The 27,264-nt window shown below is 42.2% G+C and overlaps 1 protein-coding gene across 2 annotated transcripts in view; it reads right to left on the bottom strand.

The window, feature by feature from the left end:
* CCDC83 (coiled-coil domain containing 83) overlaps window positions 1-26,512 on the bottom strand; it is a 47,098-nt gene extending 20,586 nt beyond the window's left edge. Inside the window, exons 1-5 of one of the 2 annotated variants that reach the window (XM_037523078.2) lie at window positions 26,422-26,512; window positions 20,239-20,359; window positions 15,963-16,047; window positions 7,104-7,269; window positions 5,839-6,006 (exon numbers count right to left, since the gene is read on the bottom strand). In XM_037523078.2, coding sequence (XP_037378975.1) covers window positions 5,839-6,006; window positions 7,104-7,269; window positions 15,963-16,047; window positions 20,239-20,333 — 514 coding nt within the window. In that variant the 5' untranslated portion in view covers window positions 20,334-20,359; window positions 26,422-26,512. Of the gene's footprint in view, window positions 1-5,838; window positions 6,007-7,103; window positions 7,270-13,861; window positions 13,942-15,962; window positions 16,048-20,238; window positions 20,360-26,421 lie in introns of those variants that run through there. The other variant, XM_037523080.2, reaches the window with a different exon arrangement.
* Between the last annotated feature and the right edge of the window lie 752 nt (window positions 26,513-27,264).

Raw genomic sequence — 27,264 nt, 5'->3', positions numbered from 1 at the left:
GGATTCACCAGAGACAGACTGGGGAACAGAACAAGCAGTCTGATGAAATACACTGCTGAGGAGAGCAGCGGGTGAGTCAGGAGAGGTCTGCTGCACCATGTGGGTATCTCCCTGGCCAGCTGGGATTGAACCTGTGCTGCAGAGGCTGCGGACAGCTTCACAACGCTGCACTAAAGAGCCTGTGCCACCAGAGAGGCCCTGTGGATGGGACAATTGGGCAAAGACCAAAGTAAGGTAGTCAGCAGTGTGTGACAGGAAGGAGCCGTGTTCACTACTGAGAATAATCAGTAGTTGTGTTTAAGGTCTTATCTCTGCTATCTGTCCCCATTAGCTGTGTTTTATTTAAAACATCTGAAAGATAATTACTTGGAAGTCAAAGTATTTTCCTATATGAATGTTGATAATTACAGCTGCTAGATTTCTGGAGTGGTCTACCTAGGCCTATATAACTTATTCTATAACTGAAAAATAGTATTGTTCACTAGTACTGTGGAAGCTAACTGCCATGACATGTAGGATATTGTTTCAAAGGGAAAATTGTCACACCAGACCAAGTCATTCAAAGCAGAGCTCTCAAGGAGCTCCATCTACTGGCAAGGAGATCCGAGGTCTGGTCTTGCAATAGACCAGAAACCAAGCCAAGGAGGTGACGGGCCTGGAAGGGAGGTGGGAGCAATGCAGCCTTTCTCTGAGCTTCTTTCTGGCACCAGTGCTTCCCCCATTTCATGAAAATGCTGAAAAAGGAGTGTAAACATGTCTCTTCCATTTTTGCTGTAATTCCTGGGACAGAATGGATATTGAAAAATATATTGAAAATGAAATGAAATTTGGCAACTGGCAAATCTTTCCCAGGCCAATGATCTGATGTTCATCACCAAGACAGCAGCAGCAAATGATGGCATTTGGTGAGAACTTTAGTGGGGAGGGAAGGGGGGTGGGTAAATAGAGGACTCTCCCACATTGTGGAGAGACAAGAAAGGGGGTCGGGAGAGGACTATTCTTGCCTCTGATAGAGTTGGCACCAAGATGTCTGGCGGGATTTACTAGGTTTGGGGTCTTGTCTATTTTAATATCTGGAGAAAAAGAAAAGTGGAGTTCTTCATTATTCTAACCTACATATGCACATCTCTAGAATCTGCATTTTTCTTACTCTCACTCAAAGTAATTACTTGAATATTTTAATCATTACAATCTAATTTCTTTTCTTTTTTTTTTTAAGATTTATTTATTTATGCAAGAATCAGGGTACAGGCCATAAGTGTGGGGGGTGAGAGGATTCACCAGAGCCAGAGCGGGGAACAGAACAGGCAGACTGACGAAATACACTGCTGAGGGGAACAGTTGGCAAGACAGGAGAGGTCTGGTGCCATGCGGGACCCTTGCCTGCCGGCCGGGATCAAACCAGCACTGCAGAGGCTGCGCACAGCTTCACAGCACTGCGCTCACCCACCTGTGCCACCGGGGAGGCTCTACAATCTAATTTCTGATGTAATTTCTTTTTCAATTCAGGACCTCATCTATTGGACTGATACTGGGTCCTTTATTTGAAGTTGCTATCTCTGAAAACACATCCATCAATCTAAAAGCTATAATGGATTTTATATTTTTAGCATTTGAAAGAAACATAAAACCTGGAGCTTGAAAACATTAAATATTAATTTTTTGCTGTAAATCATAAAAAGTAGATGAGCAAACATGCCCAAAGGTGGTAGTTACACGGCCCTGCCGGCACCAGAGCAGCCAGTCTATCAGGCAACTCTGCCTCCAATGCCACAGAAAATTCTCTGCACTGTTTTTTCCTTTTAAAACTAGAGTAACCAACACAAGGGAAGATGTGCAAAACCTATTGTGATCAGATCATGCTTTGGATAACAACCATTAACCATTTATTTGCGACTATAACTGAAGAAACTGCGAGGATGTGAAAGTCTCTTCATAAAGACTTGAGACATTGCAACAGGGAGGATGCCTTGGCTGCTGGGATCCCCACTCTCACGGGGCATGTCCCAGAAGCTGACAGCAAATCCACGCTGGCTGCTGCTTGCTTTGCACGGTTCTGCCCTCCCTGTTGTGTCTGGCCTTCACTGGCATCTCCAGAACTTTTTGGAGTTGGTGATCCAATTTTCACCCACTTTATGTGCTGATCCGCTCCTGTGGTGGTGTCTTCCTTTCAGGCCCTTTCTGGAGACCACAGAACAGGTGCAGCCAACAACACCCTCAGCTCTGGTGAGCCACCTTCCTCCCTGGTCACAGGGCTGGGTCAGACGCCTCCCTTCGACACATACCGTTTACTGCTTCTTGAGTCCCATTTCGACTACTTTTAACTAAGTGTGAGTTTGGTTAAGACAATGAACTTCTCTGAGCCTCTGTTATCTTTAAGCAGGGCACGGTTCCCTCTATTTCAAAGGGACATGGGAGAGTTAGATGAGGTATGTGACAGACAAGCAGGTGCTGCCTATGTTTATTGCAGCATTATTTACAATAGCCAAGAACTGAAAACAACCTCAGTGCCCATTGACTGGTGATTGAGTAAAGAAGATGTAGCATATATACACAGTGGAATACTGCTCAGCTATAAAGTTTAAATCCTGCCATTTGCACCAACACATGGGGGATATTATGCTTAGTGAAATAGGTCGGATGGAGAAAGACAAATGCCATAGGACTTCACTCATATATAGAGAAAACAAATGGATGAAGTAAATAAAACTAAATAAAGATTGAAGCTGTAAGACAAATTAGTGGTTACCAGAAGGAAGGGGAAGGAGAGTGGGTAAATCAGGGCAGAAGTGATAATGGTATAGCAAACAAGAGGATTGGGCTCTTACTGGGGACTTGATATAGTATCTATACTTGTTGATTCTCAATGATGCACACCTGAAATTCTACGCTATAATGAAATTTTATCTCAATGAAAAATAAAAGAAAGACTGCAGGAGCTAGAAATGTTGTCTTGGGGGTCACTGGGGACTCTCATTTCACAGATGAGTAAATTTTTCTTGAGTCCCGTTTCTACTACTTTTAACTAAGTTTGTGAGTTTGGTTAAGACACATAACTTCCCTGGGCCTCTGTTACCTTTAAACAGGGCACAGTTACTTCTATTTTAAAGGATCGTGCCATTACTCAAAAAAGCAATGTCCTCTTTTTGTAAATGAACTTGAACCCAAGTCCTTTAAGTTGCTATCAATGCACAAGCAATTCGGGGACCCCTGGGGAAGGACAAAAGTAAGGATGCTCTGGGGCTGTAATGTCTAGTGACTTTGAGTGAATAACCACACACTTTATTCCTGGACCTCATCTAAGTTTCCCTTTCCTTGCACTGAGTCTTGTCCTGCGCACATCAATGACCCTCCTTCGAGCTAAAGCTCAGGGAAGCAGCACTAGGTCCTTCCTGCCCCAGCCTCAAAGGCGCAGGGGAGGCGGTGGCAAAAGGAAGAATTGGAGAGCTGGCCAACGAAAGTTTGCCGCTGGAGCCAACCAATGACCCCCGGGGAAGCATGGACAGAAGCGTTGCTTCATCTTTGCTGAGGCAGGTGATCAGACCATCCTTCCTCAGAGTCAGGGGGAATCACAGGACTTTCTGTGGAAAGTGAGAAAGGAAACAGGCACAGAACAAAGCCAGGGCCCCAGGAAAGGAATAGTCAGAGACCATGAGGGGTGACCCTGGAAGGAGCCATCCGCAGAGCCACCCGGGTCAGGGGAGCTCATGTTTTCCCCCTTGGTGCTGCCCTTCCTTCCTGCGGGTGTTACAGCCCACACGGATCACACAGGGGTGTCGGGGAGGGATCAAGGGATCGAGCAACTTTACTTTTGTCTCTTCCCTTCATACCCTAAGGCTAGTATCTCTCTCTGAATAAAATGTATGGAAAATTCTACGATTCTTTTGCTTCCTTTGTGATAATTAAAGGTCCTTCAAATCAGTTACTCATCTGTCCATCAAAATAAAAACCTTAAACTTCATCAAGGTAATGGCTATTCTTTTACTAGCGTGGACCTTGCTCTTTCCTCTGACTGGGGCTTCTGTGCATCCCTCAGGGTTCAAGCGTAGCACAGACGGGGACAGGAGAGGCTCTGCTTGACTGAGACAATCCCGAACTAATGTTCCTCTTTCTGGTCCTCGCTGGAATTTAAACTGATTCCTCCCTTCTGGGGCTGTTTTCATAGGCTTCGAAGGACCACCCTCTCAATGGCTACTTATAATACTCCACTCGCATGTCCCTGACGTAGGGAATGTGCTCTCTTCGGAGGTTGATTAGCAAGTAACTCTTCCTTTTGCCTCTGGCTCTCAATCTCCTCCTCCTCCCCCTACCCCCAGGCTCCTGTCTCCCTGTAGGGACACCCTAACTCCCCATCCCAGTTGGGCTTGGGCCTTGTTTCAGGGCGCAGTGTACCAGCTTCTCTTACAATACATCCCCCAGCCAGGTGCATATGTTAAAACCCAATCCCCAAAGCAATGGCATCCGGAAGTGATTAGGACAGAAGATGGGAGACCTCATGGGTAGGATGAGTGGGTGCCCAAAGCTTTCCCTCGCCCCCTCTGCCATGGAGGGCAGTGAGAAGGTGGCTGTCGTTGAACCAGAAACTGGGCTCTAACCAGACACCATCTCGGCTGGCTTGATCCTAAGAGTCCCAGCCTCCAGAAGTATGAGAAATAAATTCTTGTTCTTTATAAGCCACTAAATCTCTGGTATTGTGTTATAGAACACTGAGTGAACTGAGGGACGATGCCTCAGTTTCCCACGAGCCTATTGGCGTCTGTGTGCCTTCTTTGGAGATATGTCTATTTCACAACCGTAGGGTAAGGAAAAACGTCAGGCTTGTCTGCCCTCCCGCCATCAGGATAGATGATGGATCCTTGCGGTCCTGAATGCATGCCTGATGGCGGGCACCTGGAGTAGGGTGTGGGCATAGGTAGATGGGATTCACCTGGGCTGAGACTGGGCTTTTAAGGGAGGCATCACGGGGACGCCAGCAGAAGCCAAAAGAGAAGCCAAGAAAGAAGCAGCAGAAGCCGAGAGAGAGAAGGCCGGAGAGCCCAGATAGAGTGAAGACTTGCTGGGGGCTGGGAGGCCTGCCAGCCTCCCGGCACCCCCAGCGCCCCTGCCTGCTGCGTACCTGGTAATCTAAATAAAAAGACCTGCAAAAAGCCACTAAGGACTCTGATCCCTCCTTCACCCCGGCTGCATGGGATCAGAAAACCTGCACTGTTGTCTTCCTGCCTTTACAACAACCTCTCCCCATTTTTCAATCAGGCTATTTGTTTTGGGGTTGCAGCACTGCATGAGTTATTTCTCCGGTGTTTTTTAAGCCACTGTGCTCGCCTCAGCGACAGACTGGTGGTCTCAGGGTTCCTGGATCTAGTGAGCTCCGTCGCACCTGACGCCATCCGCATGCACACCCTCTCCACAACCAGCTCACCTTTGCTCGCCAGCGTTTTTCTGACCATGGCTTAGCCTTTCCTTGGGCACGTCTCCACAGTGATTCTGGACATCTAGCCTGGGAAAGTTGCCTGAGCTCGCCTCAGGTGAGCTCCCCTTCTGATAAACCCACTCCCAGGACCCCTTACCCTAGCGGAATTCTCCAGACCCAGGGTGGGAGCACAGACACCCCCCCAGAGAACTAAGCTTCTTCCCTGAGGTCAGATGGTTGCAGGACTTCTCCATTCCCGCATCACCCACTCCTTTATTTTCCCTTCTCAGTCTTATAGGCTGTCCCGGGATAGTTTCTCTACTTCCTCCCCCTTTGCCAGCGGGTCAGGAAACACCCAATCTTTTTTCCACCAAATAATGTGGAGCGTGATTTCTTATTGAACATGCACTAGTCTTGTTGCAACTGACCTGACATTTTCTCCGCGTTCTCTTTAACTGTGCTGATGTCATTTTGTAAGGCGGTAATGATTTTGGCATGCTGTTCACTCCCTACATTCTTGTACGCTTCCCAATATTCCTTCTCACCAAGTTTCTCAAGAAATAGCTTTTCACTATTAATTATCTGCGTGCGCATATCTATTGAAAGAAAATCAAGGCCCCATGTCACTCTGTTGTCATTGCAACTTGCAATTTGATTTTATGAAACTGATAAAATTAATATTAAAATTCTGTTACCAAAATTAATATTAAATTAATTTAATTTTAATATTAAATTAATATTAAATTAATTAATATTAAAATTCTGTTACCAAAATTAATATTAAAATTCTGTTACCAGATACTTTAGATCTATAATTGATGGTAATTAAACTATTCGAACTTATCCCTAATGATTCAAAATGTAATTAAAATTAAACTTCTACCTATGTAGTAGATGTGTGGTTTTGGACTGTGATTGAGATGCTAACAATTAAACACAAACTCTAGGAATAACTTTGAATTACCCCTGCGATAGCTTGATATCAATCTTATTTTTGTACAATTTATTATATCACATAGATTATCAGTAAACTGTAATTTTTTATGGCCATTTATGGGCAAAGTAATTTCAGTTTATATCCTTCTTCCACCTCTCGTAACCATTTTTGTAAGTTGTTTGAGTCTGTCGTCTAAAGTTCATCTCCTCGGACTTCCACCATGTGACACAAGAGTATGTGACAGTCACAACAACATGTCCTCCCGCACCTCCCATCATCGCTAAGCTCGACCTCCAAACTTGCCCTTTTCCAACTGGAATTCTTCTTTCTCCATCTAACGGGAGGCGAGAGGAGTGGGTAGCTTCTTTGAAGATATTGGGGGGACAAACTTCACTCATAAATTTGAACTGAGGCTGAAGTCAATGAAGGCACCAAACAAGTAAATTTCCCAACAGGAAGCATGTGTCCCTGCTGTCAGGAGTTCGCGGTGGTGCAGAACAGGGTGTCGTCTGGTGTGGAGTCAGGTGGTTTCATCGGTCTTTGATTTTGGTCACTGTCCTGCTCCCGCAGTGCCTCTGCCCGCTCTGTCATTCCCCTCCCCTGCCCATTGAGCTTACGTGTCTGTGGTTGTGGTGGCAATGATGTCTTCTGAACTACGTGAATGGAATTCCCAACCTGATAGATACAAGCCACTAATATAATCAAGAATTAACTTGATACAATGAATTAGGACAATTTTCTAGGTTCCTAAATCACCTTTCAAGTTTTGTTCCTTGTCTCTCTCAAATTTCCATTTTTCCTTCATTGCTTCTTCAACTTCCTCTCTTGTTATGGCTGGCAATACCACCGACTTCTCTTCTTCACTGAGTTCCTTTAATAGGTTCCGTATGTGCCAAATCTGCTCATCCTTTAAGCGTTTATTCTGTCATGAAAATCAATAGTAACTAGCAACAACAGATGCAATATTTACATTGATAATCTAAAAAGTTCAACTGTAGGGTAAGTGATTGTCAGGCTCTTCTGCTCTCCCTCCATTGGCATTGATGATGGAGCCTGCGGTCCTGCGTGCATGCCTGATGGCGGCACCTGAGAACACCCAAGAGTCCAGAAAAGAGTGAAGACTCGCTCGGGGCACCCCTGCCTGCCATGTGCCTGGTAAAAGGTCAATAAAAGCCTGAAAAGTCACTGAGGGCTCCAGGACTCTCCTTTACCCGCCTGCTCAGATCATAGAAAACCTGCTCCATGCTCTTCCTGCCGTTACATCAACATTGCCTTTTAAAAATGACTTATTTTTTGGGTCTCCCCTGGTGGCGCAGGTGGTTGAGCACAGTGCTGCAAAGCTGTCTGCAGCCTCTGCAGCGCCGGTTAGATCCCAGCTGGTTGGTGAGGGTCCCACATGGTGGGGCAGACCTCTCCTGTCGCGCCCACTGCTCCCCTCAGCAGTGTATTTCGTCAGTCTGCCTGTTCTGTTCCCCACTCTGTCTCTGGTGAGTCCTCTCACCCCCCGCACCTCTGGCCCGCACCTCTGTACCCCGGTTCTTGTATAAATAAATAAATCTTTTTTAAAAAAGTCTTATTTTTCTAGTTTATCATTTTCTTTACTATAAATTTTCATCTTTATATTCTATTGTTGCTATTCATGGCTTTTATTCTTTTAACTAACTTGGATGTTTTAGTTCATGAGCATTTTCTTTCCCCAAATTGATTCTCTAGGCCAGAATTTCTCCAGTTTTAATGTATATCCCAAGCACTGGGAGGTCTTGCTAAAATGCAGATTTTGATTCAGTAAGTTTGGTGTGAGGCCTGCAATCTGCATCCTTGACAAGCTCCAGGTGTTGCAAGTCTTCTGGCTCACAGGCTTCACTAGAGCAGCAATATTTGTTATTTATTGATAGTACTACAGCCTACTAAAATTCAGTTCTTTATTACTTAACCCAACAAACTTTAAATCTGAGGGTTGAATATTTTGATTTCTTAAAATTATTTCACAAAACAGTGTTTTAATAAACTCCAGATAGGATTTTCATGCTTTTTAAGTTATTTCATAAGCTATATTGAAGTGATACATAGGACACAGCAAGGAAAATTAACTATATTGCTCAGTACTGAAAATATAGGCCAAAAAAAAAAAAAATAGGGCTGGATAGGCTTTCAAAAAATAGAAATAGAGATTAAAAATAAGATATTCAAAATTTAGCAGTTTAACCATTTTGATCTTCTATTTTCAACACTCTAAAGTATCACAATTAATTTTGTCTCTGAAGAATTTTAAGTACAAAGAGATTCATAATAGATGTGCCTGAAAATGGAATTCTTTCTAATCACTCTTACTGGGAATGACATAAGGAGGCTGTAGTGGCAGGAAGGGCTCAGTGCAGGATCTCGATGATCCTAGCAGACGGGTGAAGGAGGAGTCCTGGAGCCCTCGGTGGCTTTTTCAGGCTTTTATTGAGTTTACCAGGTGCATGGCAGGCAGGGGTGCCAGCCCCCGCCCCGGGCGAAACTTCACTCTCTCTGGGCTCTCAGGCGTTCTCTCGTGGTCTCTGCTTCTCTGCTGGTTCTCCTTCTGGTTCTGCTGTTCCTCCACTGGTAGTTTCATTCCACGCTGCCACCCTTATATGCCCCGTCTCAGCCCAGGTGAACCCCCCTATGTCTGCCCACATCCTACTCCAGGTGCCCGCCATTAGGCATGCATTCAGGACTGCAGGGATCCATCATCAATTCTGATGGTGGGAGGGCAGAAAAGCCTGACTATCATTTAGCATATAGAGGGACAGTGGAGTCAAGACCTTGAAAAGTCCCCTTTCATAGAAGCAATATAAAAAACAGAAAATTTTGGCAATTAACTTTTCAGAATTCTGGAAACTAAAGGCTTACAATAACTTCCAGACAGTATACTTACTCAACATAAATGTTTCCATCTTGGGAAGGACAGTGAGTTTTGCAGCACTTTAATTTTCCCTAAAAATTCAACAGCACCATAACTATGGTGAAAACCAGCAGCTTAGCAGCCTGGTATTGGGGGTTAGGAAGTGGGGAGAAGGAACAAAACTGTTCCAAAATCCAGTTCCCAACTAATGGTCATTGATTGATTTACCTGGTGGTTGCCTAGAAAATCCCACTGATCAAAGTTGTCTTTGAAAGCTCGGATAATTTGTGAACAGTGCTTTCCCAGGTTGATTATTGTTAAAAAAAAAAAAATCAGAGAAAATTGTTGAACATTATAACTCTCTGAGGCAGTAATGACAGTTGATATTAACAACATGCTGACCAAGAACAACTTTAAATGAAAGCTGGGATAAGAAGCCCATAGGGGCTCTTGAAAGCTATGACATGTTTCTGGGGATATGAAAGTCCGCAGGCAACTAGAGTGCTGGGTACAGCCTTGGTGCTGTGCGTGAACTTAGGAATGACCTACGAAGGCCCTAAGCTCGCACCTTGAACCATCTTTGTGCTACTGTGGAAGCAAGAAGTGAAGGTAAAGGGGCAGCTGTTAATTGCTTAGCTGAGTGTCAAAGGTAAACCTCAACACACAAAGGCTGGGAGTTTTATTGGTTAAACTGCCCAATCATTAGTTGACCCCGAAACCACACAAGCAGAGTTCAGAGATGACACAGAATAAACAACAGACTTTGCAGAGTTAGTTCAGAGAAGTCACTACCCAAACAATAACAACCACAATAAGCAGCAACAACAACACACCTTGGAGAGAGAAGAGAAGCTAATATCTGGGATTGTGACATCATCATATTCAAAAGGTCTAGTTTCAACAAAAATTTGTGAGGCATACAAAGAAACAAGAAAGTATAACTCATACACATTTTTATTGGGTGTTTTTTTCCCCCCACCCTCCTATTGGGAGTTTTATTGTGCACAGAATAAAATAACCAATAGAAACAGCCCATGAGGTACTTACGACATTGGGCTTTCTAGACAAAGATTTTAAATCAGCTATCTTAAATATATTCATAGTTAAAGGAACCAAAGTGTAAAGAACTTAAGGAAAAACACGAAAATGATATCTCATCAAATCGAAAAATCAGTAAAGAAAAATTGTTTTTTAAAAAACAGTCAAGTGGAAAATCTGGAGTTAAAAAGTACAATAATTGAAATGAAAACTTCTTTAGAGGGGCTCAATGTCAGATTCAAGCAGGCAGAATATTATTCAGTCATAAAAAGGAATGAAGTACCGTGCTATGGATTAAATGTGATGCACTCTTCCCTCTCCAAATTCATATGTTGAAGACCTCTCCTCCGTAATGTGATGGTATTTGGAGGTGTGGCCTTCAGGACATCATCAGGTTTACATAAGCTTCTGGTGGTGGGGCCACTGTGATGGAATTATTATTTTTATAAGAAGAGGAAGACATCAGAACTATCTACCATTACAGGAAGAAAAAAGGAACCTTGAGCTGAGTCTCATCATTTATATAAAAATTAACTCAAATAGACCATTATTTAAATGGAAAAGGTGAGATCATAAACATTTCAGAGTAAAACATAGGATAAAGTCTTTGAGATCTAGGGCTTGGCAAAGAGTTTTCAAACTTGACATCAAAAGCAGTAAATGAAAAATTGATACTCAGAATATTATTGAAATCAAAAGCTTCTGCTTTGTGAAAGGATTATTGGGAAGATGAAAAGATAAGTTACAGACTGAGAGGAAATATTTGCTAATAACATCCAACAAAGAATTATCATCTAGAAAAATCTCTCTAAAATCATCAAAACTCAATATTAATAATAATAAAAATTCAATTAAGATATAGGCAAAAGACAAAAAGTTAAATTTTACCAAAGAGGATATGTAGATGGCAAATAAGCACATCATTAGTCATGAAGGAAATGCAAATCAAAACTACCTACCTACCAGGATGGTTAAAACAAAACAGTGACGTCACCATATGCTAGTGAAGATGCAGAGAGAATGTAAGAAAGCACAATGACTCTGTTACAAACGATTCCACATTTATATGTTGAAGCTCTGTCCCCAGTGCGGTGGTATTTGAAGGTGTGGCATTTGTGTATGACAACATGTTCAAAGTTCATTATACCTAGAAAGTTATGTTGGTTGACACACTGAAATAGGCTTTACTTAGGTATATCCTGCAATGCGCTAGAGGAGACACTTATCCCACAAAGTAAAATAAACAGGGATTATTATTTAAGGTACGAATAGTTATCGCATTATAAAATAGAAAAAAGATGATTCAGTAAATAAGCTGTAATAAAGAGATTGATATTGTTTTGTTATAAGTCCATCTCATGGTCTTTACCTTTTTAATTGTTTAAGACTCACAAGAACAAAAACAAAAGTCATGGAACTTTCCCCAATGATTTCATCAAATGTAACCATAGCACATTATCAAGCTGACATTGGTCCAATGTTATCAACTAAACGAGAGACTATTTGGATTTCACCAGTTTTTGCATGAGTTCGTGTTTTTTAGTGTATAGGATTATGAAACGTTGTCACATGGAGCTATGAGAATTATCACTCTACAGCTGGCATTTGGAGTAATGCTGTTAAATGAGATCAGCCAGCGAGAGTTTAGAGCAAAGAGAAGGGCTGAGACCTGAACCCTGGTAAATATCATGATTTTGGGGTGGGTTCAGGAAAGGGCAATGAGTGAAAACCAAGAAGAAATGGCCAGAAAAGCAGGAGAACTGGAGAGGAAAGTGTGTCTTGCTAGTGTATCATGTTTCATTTAACAATTTAGATACCTGTGGCCTCAGAAAGTTTTTCTTTAACTGGTGCTGGTATGAATCAACTCAAGAAATATTTATTGAATACCTTACTCTTCCCTTACTCATGCTTTCAATTTTATAATGGAAATAGATTTTTACACATTTCGGTATAAATTGGGGCATGAAAAGGGACCGGTCAAGAGAAGAGCATTCTGGGTCAGAGGAAACAACCTGTGTATGGTTTATGTACAACAACCAGAAGGAGCCTGGGCTTCCCAGGATTGAAAAGCAGCAGTGGTAAGCAGTGGCCGGTGTCACTGCAGACAAGGTGGAAGGTTGAGCCAAGAGGAGATTCTGCAGGAAGGGCCTGGCAGGCTTCAGTAAGGACTATGATTTTCTGTGTAATAAAAAGCCACAACTAGGTGTTGAGCACCGAAAGGTTTACAAAGGGTAATTCTGATTGTACTATGGAAAATGTATTGGACAGCAGAAGGATGATAAGAGATGATGGATGTTTAAACTGGGGCATGGTAGCATAAATGGAAATAAATCAGTTCATACAGCTGTGGTTAGAGTTTGCCTCTGTCTGCTTGCTGGGGGCACCAATGACCCCAGAGCAGATTTAGGCATATCCTGTTCCTGAGCTAAACCTTACAGAAATAAAAACTGTTTCTCATTCCAAAGGATGGGGTATGCGGAAATGAATCCTCAGACCTGAATTTTTGTCCTTTCTACAACCAAATAAAGTCCCCAAACTGACCCCTGGGGATGTGCACTGGTTCATGCTGGTAGCTCACTTCTGCATACTCTGGAGCTTATGATGTGAAACCTGCATCCATGCACCTCAGCCAACCTTCTCTTTCCTCTCTCATCCGTGGCCCTGAGTTTCATGTTTGTCCCTAGTATGAGTGACTGCACTTTGCGAGCTGTGGCAATGTCAGCATGTTAACACTTATATTACTCCCTAAGAGCTTGTCTGGCCCAATGGATATTTAATGAATATCTCAACATGCATATGATCTACATAAATAAATAAACCAGCCTTACGGAGAAGACATAGATGCCCATTTTTACAGAAAGAAAATTGAGGTTAATATCGGTTTTGGCTAAAATGACATCGGCAGTAAATTGTACAGTCAGGATTTAAACTCCTATCTCTGACCACAGGCTCCATTAATATTTTTTTCTAATTAATAAAGAATTAACTATGGAAGTCTCAGGGTCCATAAAAAGCAAACATTCTATAGGGGATATCCTTGATATTTCCTCAAGGATAGTTATAATGCTAGTTATAATGTTTCCAAACATTATTTCTGTTAATCTATCCCTGATAATGACGTATAACACCTCTTTGAATTTCCCTTTAATCTGATTTCATAAAAACATTATCTTAAACATTAAATTAGCTGTTTTAAGAACTGAGATTTTACTTTTCAAAGAACATTTACATTTGCACTCTGAAAATTTAAAAGGAAAAATACGAGAATTAAAAGTAGAGAACAAATGTTTTATAGTTACACTAAATAAGAAGTCAAAAGATAAGTGTAGTTTCAGAGCTTTAAAATTTTGAACATAGGATTAAGTGTCCTTATGATCTAAATAACACTTTATATTGACTTCCCTTCATACTAATACAAATGTAATAGGAATAATAGCAACTTCTTGCTTCACACGTACCAAAAAAATTTAAATTGATTGCAAATTAATCAAGTCTAAGCACTAAATAAGATAATTTCCTGGAGTCTATTTCATCATAATTCACAATTATTTTAAGCACGTGTATAAATGTATAATGACTAGACACGGGCTCTAAATTTTACACTTACTCTTTCATGAAACTTTTGATTCTTTTCCCTAAGTTTCCTCATTTGGACCATGAAGCGTTCTACTGCATTTTCCTTTATCTGACGGCTGATGACAAAGATAAGGCATGTTACAATTATAAATTTTAGGAAAAATAAGTGAGACAACATTTTTAAATTTAAATTATTGAAACTGAAATAAAGTATTAAATATATTACACAAACTCATTTAGGGGTAGTAGGAAACTTTTTTGTTTCTGAATGGATCGTCTCATCTAAATATATACCTGAAGGATATATTGGAAAGATAACTTCAAGTTTGAAAAAAAAGCATTTCCCATTTGTATTTCACAGCCATGATTTTTTCTTTTCACTTGTTCATTATCTATAAATAATTTAGCTAAAAGGAGTGTTTATATCAAGGAGTACATCACCTTGATATAATACATAAGGCATCCAAATGGGTTCAAGTTTTTTAGCATACTATCTCTTTTATAAATAATACGTTTCTTTCCTGAGACAGTATATTCTTTCTCAATTTCATTAATTCACAATCTCAATGACACCGGTCAATAAGGCCAGGATACAAATTCAACACGGCAAGGCTCAGTTCTGCACCTGTACACAAACAACAAACTGAGGTTCAGGGAACAACAATACACCCCTTTTAGTTAACAAACAAAAAAACAAAAGATTGAGGCCACAGCGGTCAGTTAGGTCAAAAGTCCTAAACAAAAAGCCTCTAAAGATGGAGTCAAAAGATAGTCCTGAAGACACAAAGAATGGAGCATCCCTTCAGGATTGGAAGACACAACAGGATTAAATGGCCAGCACTACCAGACAAGCAGACAGATTCTGCACAGCCAACAGACCCCACAATGGCATTCTCACAGCAGTAGCCACAATTATTGGAAATTCAGCTGGAATCACCAGAAACCGAATAGCCAAACTCTAAGACAGTGAGAAGGAAATGGAGGCATGAAACTCCAGCTTCAAACTTTCTACAAAGCCATAGATCATCAAAACTGCACTGGATTGGCAACAAGAACTGTCTACAGCCTCTGGGGGCGAATAGAAAATCCAGAAATAAACCACAGTTTATGGTCCAACAATCTATGGCAAAGGGCAAAGACCTAATGATTGGAGCAAAGAAAGTTTGTTCAATATATGGTGCTGGTTCAAACTGGTCGCTACTCTGCAAAAGAATGAAGCTGACCTCTACCTGCACCCATGCACAAAATCAACTCTTCTGGATTAAAACCTGCATAAGACCTGAAACTTTCATTGTTACATAGAATGAAATGGAAGAAACAAACGTGATTGCAATCAATGCATGTTTACACTTATATTACTCCCTAAGAGCTTGTCTGATAATGGAATTTAAAGATAAACATGCTGGATACATCATAAATAAAGAGCCTTCTGGAGAAGACATAGATGCCCAATTACAAAAGAAAATTGAAATATCGGTTTTGGGAGATGACATTTTGCAGTAAATTGTACAGTCAGGATTTGAACTCCTAAATCTGCACAGGCTGATTAATATTTTTTTCTAATTAACAAAGAATTAACTATGGAAGTCTCAGGGTCCTAAAAAGAACATTCTCTGAGGGGATATCCATATGTCTCAACAGACATATGAAAAATGTTAAATGTTTGCAATCAGGGAAATGCAAATAATGCTACTGATAACCTCTCAACCAGTGAGAATGGCACATTTTAAAAAAATTAGCAACACAAGTTGGCGAGATTTGAGAAAAAGAACATTTACATTTGCTCTGAAATGTTTAAAAGGTCCATACGAGAATTAAAAGTAGAGAACAAATGTTTTGGAGTTACTAAATAAGAGTCAAAAGATAGTGATCCAGCAATTTTGAACATAGGTATTTGTCCTTATGACTAAAAACATTTATTCCAAACTTCCCTTCATACTATGTTGTAATAGGACTAATAGCAACTTCTTGCTTCACACGTACCAAAAAAATTTAAATTGATTGCAAATTAATCAAGTCTAAGCACTAAATAAGATAATTTCCTGGAGTCTATTTCATCATAATTCACAATTATTTTAAGCACGTGTATAAATGTATAATGACTAGACACGGGCTCTAAATTTTACACTTACTCTTTCATGAAACTTTTGATTCTTTTCCCTAAGTTTCCTCATTTGGACCATGAAGCGTTCTACTGCATTTTCCTTTATCTGACGGCTGATGACAAAGATAAGGCATGTTACAATTATAAATTTTAGGAAAAATAAGTGAGACAACATTTTTAAATTTAAATTATTGAAACTGAAATAAAGTATTAAATATATTACACAAACTCATTTAGGGGTAGTAGGAAACTTTTTTGTTTCTGAATGGATCGTCTCATCTAAATATATACCTGAAGGATATATTGGAAAGATAACTTCAAGTTTGAAAAAAAAGCATTTCCCATTTGTATTTCACAGCCATGATTTTTTCTTTTCACTTGTTCATTATCTATAAATAATTTAGCTAAAAGGAGTGTTTATATCAAGGAGTACATCACCTTGATATAATACTAAGGCATCCCTATGGGTTCAAGTTTTTTAGCATACCATCTCTTCTATAAATAATAAACGTTTCTTTCCTGAGACAGTATATTTTTCTCAATTTCATTGCTCTCACAAATCTTACTGACACCGGGCAATAAGGCCAAGGACATCGCCCAAATAGTTTACCGGTCAATGCTGAGTTCTGCACCTGTGCACACAATTGCAACACCACTCAGGTTCAGGGAACAACAATAATGGGATTTAGTTAACAAACAAAGGAAAACAAAGAGTCATTGAGGCCACAGCGGTCAGTTAGCTCACCCCAAAGTCCTAAACAAAAAGCCTCTAAAGATGGAGTCTTCCCGCTACTGAGGTCCTGGAGCACATGGTAGCCAGACGGTAGGCCAGGATCCAATTCAGAAGATAGTGGAAGACACAACAGGAGCTGCCGGGATGAGCCAGCACAGCACCAGACAAGCTACTTTGGAAACAGCAGCTGCACAGCCGAGAGACCCCACAAATGGCCACACTCACACAGCTCAGTGAGGCGCCCAGTTCCAGGTCTGACCCTTCCAGCCTGTAACAACAGCAGAGCTGGGAACAGTTTCAGCCACTGGGCTACCTACAAAGCCTCTGCACTTTTGTCCTCTGAGGTTGCCTGTAGAAGCCTCTCCACATCCTCGGGAGGCAACAGCCTTATGGAGGATCAGTGTGGTGGGGGCAGGAATGGCAGACCCTGGAATCGCTGAGTCTTGGGGGGCAGCTTCTTCAGTCCCTTATATTTCCTATCCAGGTTTCCACCACCACCGTTACTCTGTCCACATTTCACCTGAGGCTATTGGTCCTCACCTGCACCCCCTCGAGGGGGCGCCACATGTAACAGCCTTTGGCTTAAGCCCAGGCTTAAGCTCTCCCACTGTTCTAGTGGATTACTTATTTAGTTTTAATGAAGGAAAGAGAACAAAAGCATGGAATGTTCAATTATATCTTGCACTGTCTCTTTGTACACTTCTGTTAAATAGGAAGCAGACTGACCTCTGGTTGACCCAGAAAACAGAAACATTTGTCATTGGATGGCATCACTACAAACCTTGGCGGCAAATTAGAGATCAGGTTGTGTCACTTTTTGTTCATCTCTCCCAAGGTGAAATGAGGGAGGTTTTCGGTTAGGGTGAGAAATGAATGCAGATGGTATCTGCTTATTACTGAAAATTATCTTACATAGATGATAAAAGAACTTTTCAAAAGTCCTTTCCCATGGATGTCTCACTTAATGGATGTTCTGATATTTCCAGTCACTGTCTTCTAAAAAGAACATGTGACTCCATTTGGAATCTCACAAAAAGGAGATGGATTTTTTTCTGAATGGTACAGACAACTCTCTGAAACAATGACCGTTTGGGTAGGTGTATTTTGTTTTAATGATAGCTTCTTTTGTAATAGTTTGTTGATAGTCTTACGGGGGGGGGGGTTCACTTATATGTGACACTTTGGTTTTTTGTAGCTGCTTTCAGGATTCTATGTCTTAACTTTTGCCATTTTAATTATAAAGTATCTTAGTTTGTGTCTGTTTGGGTTTCTTTTGTTTGGAACTTTTTAAGATGCATGCATCTGGATATCTGTCTCCTTCCCCAGTTTGGAGACGTCCTCAGTTATTATTTCTTCAAATAGGGTTTCTGCCCCTTTCTTTCTGAAACCTCTATAATGCAAATATTCCTCCTGATGCTGTGCTATGTCTCTCATGTCATCTTCATTTTTAACAAAAAAAAATTTAACTGATATTTTTGGATCATTTCTACTCTCCTATTTTCTGACTTACTGATTCAGTCCTCTACTTCATTGAGTTTACTGTTGAGACCCTTTATTGCATTTTTTTTATTTCAACTTTTATATTATCTATGATTTCTGTTTGGAACTTTTTCATAATTTTCTTGCTCTTGTTACAGTTCTTAGTTTGTTCATTCATTGTTCTAATTTCAGTTAGCATCAGTAGGACTGTTGTATTCCATTCTTCTTCTGGTAGTTTATTTCTGTTGTATTATCTTTTTTTTTTTTTTTAGGATTTGGTCTTGATCCATTGATTGGGGTGAATTCTTCTGCCTCCTCATTCTGTTTAGAGCTCTGTGGTTATTTCTATGAATTAAGCTAGACTGCCTTCCATCCCAAACCTGCTGTAATAGTGTTAGAACTGCAGGTTAGTCCAGGGTGTTGGCCTTGGTTGTTGTGCTTTTTATTGTGTATTGGTTGAAGGTTCATCACCAATCAGTATGACTGTGGTTCAAGAGCCAGCATAGGTGGTGCCCCAAGACCCCAGCTTATAGGGTAGAGTCCATGGGACACGGATTGAGGGGGTCGCTGCTGTATAGTACCACAGGTATGAACCTCCCTGGGTGCTACAGCTGCCTGAAGTGAAGGAGGAATCTACCATCAAGGTCAGCCCAAGGATGATTCCATTGGCAGTGCTTTCCCAGAAGCCTCAGAATGCAGCTGGCCTCTGATCTCAGCAGATCTGTGCTTTTCCCCTGAAGCTCAGACCACAGTAGTGGGCTTAGGCTGCAAGTACATTTGTATACTAACTGTTCTACTCTATGTTGTATTTTAAAGAGGTGAACCAGAAAACTATTGTACATATAGGAAAAGTGACCAGGAATGCATTGGAGGGAGCCAAAATCGTATTAATTTTTGCTGTTACATAGCTACTACTTAGACAAAGTTATAGTCAGAGTTTAAAAAACTTTCAAAAATATGCACATGGCACAAGGGCACTTCCAATCCTGTTCCCTCAGTAGCTGGGTTGTTTTTTGTTCTTGAATTAACATTGGTTTACAATACAGAACATGATCTAGGGGGACAGGTTCACACCTCAGCTTTTGAGTGGATCATTTTTCCATTTGAAATTACATGAGTCTTAGTCAAGAAATGGGCAGAACTAAAAAAACATTTCTTCAAAGAGGAAATGCAAATGGCCAACAGGCATATGAAAAAATGTTCAACATCCCTTATCATCAGAGAAATGCAAATCAAAACCACATTGAGATACCACCTGACACCAGTAAAAATGGCACATATCAAAAAAACAAGCAACAACAAATGTTGGCGAGGAAGTGGAGAAAAAGGAACTCTCCTGCACTGCTGGTGGGAGTGCAAACTGGTCCAACCACTGTGGAAAGCTGGCTGGAGGTTCCTAAGTCTACTAAAAATGGAGCTACCATACAATCCGGCAATTTTACTCCTAAGGATCTATCCAAAGGACATAAAAACAGTGATTCAAAAGAGCACCTGTACACCTATGTTTACTGCAGCACTATTTACAATAGGTAAAACCTGGAAACAACCCAAATGCCCAAAAATAGATGACTGGATCAAGAGGATGTGGCACATATACACAATGGAATATTACTCAGCAATCAAAAAAGATAAACTCATGCCATTCACAGCAACATGGATGGAGCTAGAAGGAATTATGCTCAGTGAAATAAGCCAGAAGGAAAAAGAAAAATACCGGATGGTGTCACTTATAACAGGAATATAGGGGAACCCAATTAGACATCAGTGTAAAAAAATAATAATAATAACAGTACAAAACACAACAAAGCAAAAACAGACAATTATAAACCAGAGCCATACTGCAGGGGAGGAGGAGGGAGAGGGATTAGAGGGAGGGAGGGAGGAGCACAGGGGGCTGGGGTGATGGTGCACGGGTGCCTTGGGAAGGAGATTCTATGGGGACTCAATCTGAGGGGGTGAGGGGAAGCAAATGTCTAAAAAATGTAAAAAATGATAAATGTTAAAATAAAAAAATGAAAAAGAAAAAAATACTACATTAAAAAAATGAAATTATATGGGTCTTAGTGATCACATTTACATAATCTAAACTTACTGATAGTCTAGAAGTGCTTCGCTGATAGGCATTTTGACTTCTTTTGGTGGTTCAGTTTGAACATCCTTTTTATTTGCTTTTGTTGAGCCTTCCATTATGTTGCTTATCTAGCAAGAAATACCTGTGTAGAAAAAAAAAACATAGGAATGTAAATAAATTCTATTTTTTTGTAATTGTGTTTACTCAAGACAAGGAATTTCTGGGACTTAATTTAAAATTGGCCTTTCCATCCAGTCTGCACTATGACTCCAGAACTAACATCAACTAACATCTACTAAGATGCTGGGGCATTATGGATCAGTGAGATTCTTCAATAGGAGTGTCAGGTTCAGCACAGGTATTGCGCCCTCCTGCCAAACCTCCTGAGACACTCACTCCCTTATTTTATCCATCTGTATCTGTGGCCTCTGTGAGCTTCTGTATAGAAGAGCAAGGACTGGGCTTTTTCATCATTTTATTTCTTCACAGTGTTTGACAGAGTGTACCACATGTAGCAGCGGCTCAATGTCTTACTTTGTAATTGAAAATAAAACCAACCCACAACTTTCTGTGAACACCAAGAAACTAGAATCCAAAAGAATTAGATTGACCAGAGTTGATATAAAGAGCAAATAAGAGAACATATTAAAGTATAAAAGTTGAAGAGGTTTACAAATGCAAATGCTCATGATAATTACATGGTATTGACAGTAATTATTCACCAGATATTGATTTTTGCACCTAATTATAAAAATTATCGGGCCTCCCCGGTGGCGCAGCGGTTGAGCGCTGGGTTGTGAAGCTGCCCGCAGCCTCTGCAGCGCCGGTTCGATCCCTGGCTGCTCCCCGGCCACCGGAGGAGGGTCCCACATGGCGTGCAGACCTCTCCTGCCGCCCGCTGCTCCCCTCAGCAGTGTACTTCGGTCCTTCTGCCTGCTCTGCTCCCCGCTCTGGCTCTGGTGAATTCTCTCACCCTCCCACGCTTCTGACTGTACCCAGTGGTTGTATAAATAAATAAATATAATAAATAAATAAATAAATCTTAAAAAAATTATCATAAATAATATTTTTCAAAGGGGATGTCTGGTCCACTCTTCACAGACGTATATAATAAGCCAGACTTCACAAATTTGGTATGGGTACTAAAGCGTGTGAGATTATAGTTTTCCTTAACAGATTTTTATCCTTCAATTTTCAGTGATCTAAAAAAAAAATGCCATAACCTTCAGTGTTTTAGTAATGGGGTGTTACAGAAAGAACCTTTGTAATTAATTGTTTGAAATGACTGAAACTCCATGAAAGTGAGGATGATGTAATCCTTGTGCACTTAGCATAGCAGACACACAATAAATCCTTGTGCAGTGAATAAATGAATGGGTGGGTGAATAAATTGTGTGGGCATATTTTAATCCTATACCCACCACCTATTATCTATGTGATCTTCAGTCAGCTACTTAATCTTTCTGAACTTCAGTTTTGTCATCTGTAAAGCTTTGTCATCTTACTCTAAGATTGCTTCTAAGAGGTATGGTAAGGATTACATAAGCTACATTTAAGGAACCTAGCACAGTGACTAAATACACAGGCAAAACTTAATAAATACTATGCCTGCTTAGTAATAACTCCAGACTGCAGCTTCAGGGTCAAGGTAACTGTAAAGCAGAGGATATCTGCTTGTTGCCAAGTTTGATGATCTGGGGAAAGAAATCCATGGGGTTTGCTATTGTTAGCTTTCATTATTGATTTGGATTACTGAAGTAGTAATCTAGATTATTCAGACTCACAGTGGAAAAACTCTGAAATGTCTACCTCATAGACATGGTTCTTACACGTTGAATTCCAGTGAGGTCTTTGTCTCTGGGATTTTCTAGTCAAGTGCGATCATTCTAACAGATTCAAGTAAATATGAATACAAATATACTATTTTAAAATGCTTTCCAACTGACAAGCATACAGGTGAGGATTTAATGTTAAGGCAGCTTACTATCTTAAGGAACATCACAGATATGAAAATATTAAAAATAATTCCATAAGCTACATGCTAAAATGTGTCATTATACCTTCATGTTTTACAGAAATTTATCAGCTAGGGATGTTGCTTTCCTTTGTTTTCAGTGAAAAGTTAAATTTTTATGATTTTCTATTTCAGAATTAGAATTCTGAAATTTGATTTTGCTCAAAAAGAGAGCATGCTGACCAATGTTTCATTTTACAATAACTCACTATTCTTACAATGATTTTTATTGCAAAATATTTTATTTGAAAGTTAAATGTCAACATTCACCTCTAATTTTCTGAGTCATATGGAAGAGATCAAGTGCCATGGTTCCCACCTGTGGTACCCATCTGGTGCTGGAGGGAAAATGACCTCATCTCACTTAATTACCTGTTACCTGGCTCTTATGCTTTCAACTCTCTCACTGCTGTATAATTAGTTACTTCACTGTGGCTCATGGCAAAGGATTTTAATAAAATATGAGTGAATATGTGGTTCCATTAAGCACACATGATTTATGCATAAACTATATTTAGATTTATTGTTTCACACACTTCCGAGAAAATTAGTAAGCCAATTGGATTGCCTGCTTAACAGTTACATGCTTCTGATGAGCTAATGATAGTATGTCAAAATATACTTTTGCATTTGTTAATGTTCTATAAACAATGGGGACTTTCACAAATACTTATAAGGATTTATAGTTGCCAACCACCTAGAGAATTTCTATCTCAGTAAAGGGAGACTCCTAGAACAGTGTTCACAAAGCCTATTGTAGGGTCAGGAATGGCCACTGAGCAGGTTTTCTGATCCCATGCAGACCGGGTAAAGGAGGAGTCAGAGTCCTCAGTGGTATTTTGCAGGTCTTTTATTGGGTTTCACCAGGCATATGGCAGGCAGGGGTGCTGGCTGGGTGCTAGAGTGAAGCAAGTCTTCACTCTATCTGAGCTCTCTGGCGTTTGTTCTGCTGCTTCTCGGCTTCTCTTTCGGCTTCTGCTTCGGCTTCTACTGCTGCTATTGCTGCTGCTGCTGCTGCTGGCGTCCCCCCGTGACACCGCCCTTAAAAAGCACAGTCTTAGCTCAGCTGAATCCCATCTACCTATGCCCACACCCTATTCCAGGTGCCCGCCATCAGGCATGCATTCCGGACCGCAAGGATCCATCATCTGTCCTGATGGCGGGAGGGCAGAAAAGCCTGACATTTTCTTTACCCTACATCTATGCAATTATTTTCCAGGAGGTTTCACTTAGAATAGTAATTCCTGACAAATGGACACCTAATCTGTTTGTCAGTAACAGCAAATATCTATTTAGGTCCAGCTCTGTGCAGGGCACTTGCGGGGTAAGTGAAAAAGCATCAGGCTTTTCTGCCCTCCCGCCATTAGGATAGATGACGGAACCCTGAATGCATGCCTGATGGCGGGCACCTGGAGTAGGGTGTGGGCATAGGTAGATGGGATTCACCTGGGTTAAGACTGGGCTTATAAGGGCGGTGTCACGGGGACGCCAACAGAACCAAGAGAGCAGAGAGCAGAGCAAACCAGAGAACAACGGAGGCCCAGACAGAGTGAAGACTCGCTGGGGACTGGGAGGCCTGCCAGCCTCCCGACCCCCCAGCATCCCTGCCTGCCATGTGCCTGGTAAATCCCAATAAAAGCCTGCAAAATCCAGCGAGGGCTCCAGGACTCTCTCCTCCTTCATCTGTCTGCTGGAATCCGAGAAAACCTGCACTGTCCCTTCCTGCCCATTACAGCACTTTACCTGGTACTTAAGTGATAAAATATAGAAGAGGTAAGATCTCTATTCAGACCAGTAGGAAGAAAGAAGCATGGTCTCAGAGAAGTTTTTAAAAATAAGGAGAAACTTAAAGAGACTTTAGCACCATTGTGCCAGTACTGCAACAGAAGAGCTCTGTGGAGACGTGGCTCACATCACAGTGTCTCTCCTCTCCCAAGTCAGTTTTGGCATTATTTCATACTATAGAGTAAGGGCAGGTGAGGAGGCTGTGTTCGAAAAGCTCAGGTCCCCATTTTTTCCAGAGTTTACTCTATAATTACTTTTTGTCAGAATATGTTTCCAAAAAATATTCCCCGAATTCTTCTCAGTGTAAAAGTCTCTTTAGTAAAAATGGACACATACCAAGTCAACTTCAAAGGTGATGCCTTACTTGATTGCAAAATTACCCTCCAAAACCTCCAAAGAGTACATGCCTTCCTGTTAATCTTAGCCTCTTGGTTCAAGATCTAGGAAGTTCCCAATGACTTTTTCCTTGACTCTGTGGACCAAGAAAATCCAGAGTCTCCTAGTGATTCCTTTCACAGTTTTGTGGTGGCTGGGAAGGATGGTAGTTCTGCCCTAAACTCTTGCTGGACACTTGAAAGTGATCCTGATATTTGTTAGCTAATGTTTTATACAAATGCAGATTAAAATGGAAGATTCTTAATAGCATTAGTAATGACAATATTTCTCAGTACCGTTTCATGCAGGGTTGAAAGCATGATTTAGTTAAAAGATCTTTATATGAATGTTAGAAGTCTAACAGCATCATAATGAACCACTACTTCCAAAAGTCTGGGTTAAAAACCAATCTAGGGCCTCCCGGGAGGCAGAGCGGTTGAGTGCTAGGCTGTGAAGCTGCCTGCGGTCTCTGCAGTGCCAGTTTGATCCCCTGCCGGCCTGCAAGGGTCCCACATGGCGCGCAGACCTCTCCTGATGCCTGCTGCTCCCCTCAGCAGTGTGCTTTGGTCCTCTGCCTGTTCTGCTCCCCGCTCTGGCTCTGGTGAATTCTCTCACCCTCCCGCGCTTCTGACTGTAGCCAGTGCTTGTATAAATAAATAAATAAATAAATAAATCTTTAAAAAAATAAATAAACAAAACCAATCTAAACTGAAATGGTGCTTATCTCACACAGAAGTCACTGCACAAAACATTTGAAACACATCCATGGCACTCATTTTCAATAAACTATCAATAAACCCTCCTCTTTGGGAACTGAAAAATAGATGTGGCACTAAGGCTAGTGTCGGCTGGGGCACAAACTGGATATTCAATAATGTCTGATTTTAATGACTGACTTGCAGCTAATGTATGCTTTCTTTACCAGTCACCCTATTTAATGCTTAGAATGGTGTCTCTACCCTGAATTTGGAAAACTCCCTGAATTTTAAAATAACTTTTAAACACAAATGCTGACTTAGGCTTGCACACATTTGTACTACAAAGCTTAAATGAAAGCAATTTGTAAGTTGTTTTAGAAATTGTCTCTGGCATATGTTTAAAAAGAACCCTGAGTTCAAAGTATTTTAATAGTGATGTCACCGACAGGTTAATTTTTAAAGCTATCAGTCCTTTTTTTGTATAAATTATACATATATAGCCCAGTGCAAAATACAATCAATCTGGAGACATGTTAACCATATATTCAAATCAAGGTTTTAAGAATAGCTAGATGAGTGACATTTTCACTTGCATAACTAAGGAGCGGTATTTCCTTGACCGGCACATCCTTTGATCATTGTTGAACTGCAGTTCCAACCGATGTTAGATTCTTAAAAATTGGTCTCTCTGCTGCTCCAGAATTGCCAGTTGGAAATGCCGCATATTATACTAACTTCTCCAGCTATGAGATCTACGTTGTTCCCAACCCCTGAGGTTCTTCCATTTTAGAGACAGGATTACGCAAGAGATTGTGGGGACAATGGAAATGCTCTGACAGTGGAGGACAGAACGGCTTCGTCTCCACGCGTGGTGCATACACAGAGTCTCCTGGGTCCAGTCTTGGGGGCGGCGGCCAGGACGGCCGCGCCGGGGGGCGCACGCGGCACCCCCCAGCCTTGGGCCGTCCTGGCCGCGGCCTCCCGCTCCCCGGCGGCTGCCCCGGGGCGGCCTCTCCGCCCGGAGGACGCTTCAGCCTGCGGGCAGCAGGGGCTTGGTGACGGGGTGAAAGGGAAGTGAGGAGACAAATAAGCCGATTCGGATCTAACAAATTACTAAAGGAAAGACGCCCGTGCCCTGTCCCGAGCCCGCAGGCCCGCCGGGGAGGGCCCCGCGGCTGACCCCGGGGAGGGGGCGCGGGGCTCCCCCAGGGGTGGCCGCCGGCCGGGATCCGGGGGGAGGTTCAAAAGCAAGAGTTGGGTCCAGCGCGCGGACGAGGTTTACAATCTGGGACGTTTCTAACTCTCCCCAGTGGGGCGCGCGGCGTCACCGACCTGAATCGACAGGAGCTGCCCGGGGCGTCCCCTCCGCGGGGCAGCCGGCGCCGAGGCTCCTGCGGGGACAGGACGCGGGTCGGCCGGGGCCAGAGAGCGCCCCCCGCGCCGCCCCTGGGCGAGGAGCGCCCCAGGAGACCCCGCAGGCCCTCCCGACCCCCGCGCGGTGTCCCCCAGAGAGCGCGGCCCCAGCCACGTGGGCCCCCAAGCCTAAGCCGAGGGCGGGGACGCTCAGTCCCAGTGACCGGGCTGGGGCGGGGGGCGCCTGCCGACCTGGGGGCCCTGAGCGGACACCTGGGCGGCTGCGGCTCGCGCTCCCGCCCGCGGCTCCCCGCGCGGTGCGGCGGCGTCCTCTGTTGCCAAGGCGACCTGCGCGTCGGCGCGAGGGGGACGGGCGCCGCCTGGCGGCCGCGCGGGTAAACAGCCCGAGTCCGGTCCCCAGGCGCTGCCTCCCGCACCCACCTGGCCCCTGGGGGCGGCTGCGGGGGGGCGCGCCGCGCAGGACTGGCCGGCCCGCGGGGGCCTCTCGGCGTCTCTCGGAGATGGAGCGTCGTGCGTGAGATGGGGCGCCGTGGGGGGTCCCCGCGCCTCTGCCCGCCCCGCCCCTCCTCCAGGCAGCTGTTCTCCATGATTTAAATATTTTTTTAAATTTTTTTATTATTTTTTACATCATTTTTCATTTTTGCACAATGTATGCATTTTCTTATTTTTTTAAGATTGATTTATTTATGCATACAAGAGCTGGGGTACAGGCCAGAGATGCAGGGGGTGAGAGGATCCACCAGAGACAGAGCGGGGAACAGAACAGGCAGACTGACTGAAATACACTGCTGAGGGGAGCAG

This window comes from Talpa occidentalis, unplaced genomic scaffold, assembly GCF_014898055.3.
Source record: "Talpa occidentalis isolate TD23 unplaced genomic scaffold, MPIMG_talOcc4v2.1 talOcc4.3, whole genome shotgun sequence".
Taxonomy (NCBI): Eukaryota; Metazoa; Chordata; class Mammalia; order Eulipotyphla; family Talpidae; genus Talpa; species Talpa occidentalis.
The sequence above is the reverse complement of the archived record's forward strand: the minus strand, read 5'-3'. Positions and strand labels throughout refer to the sequence as shown.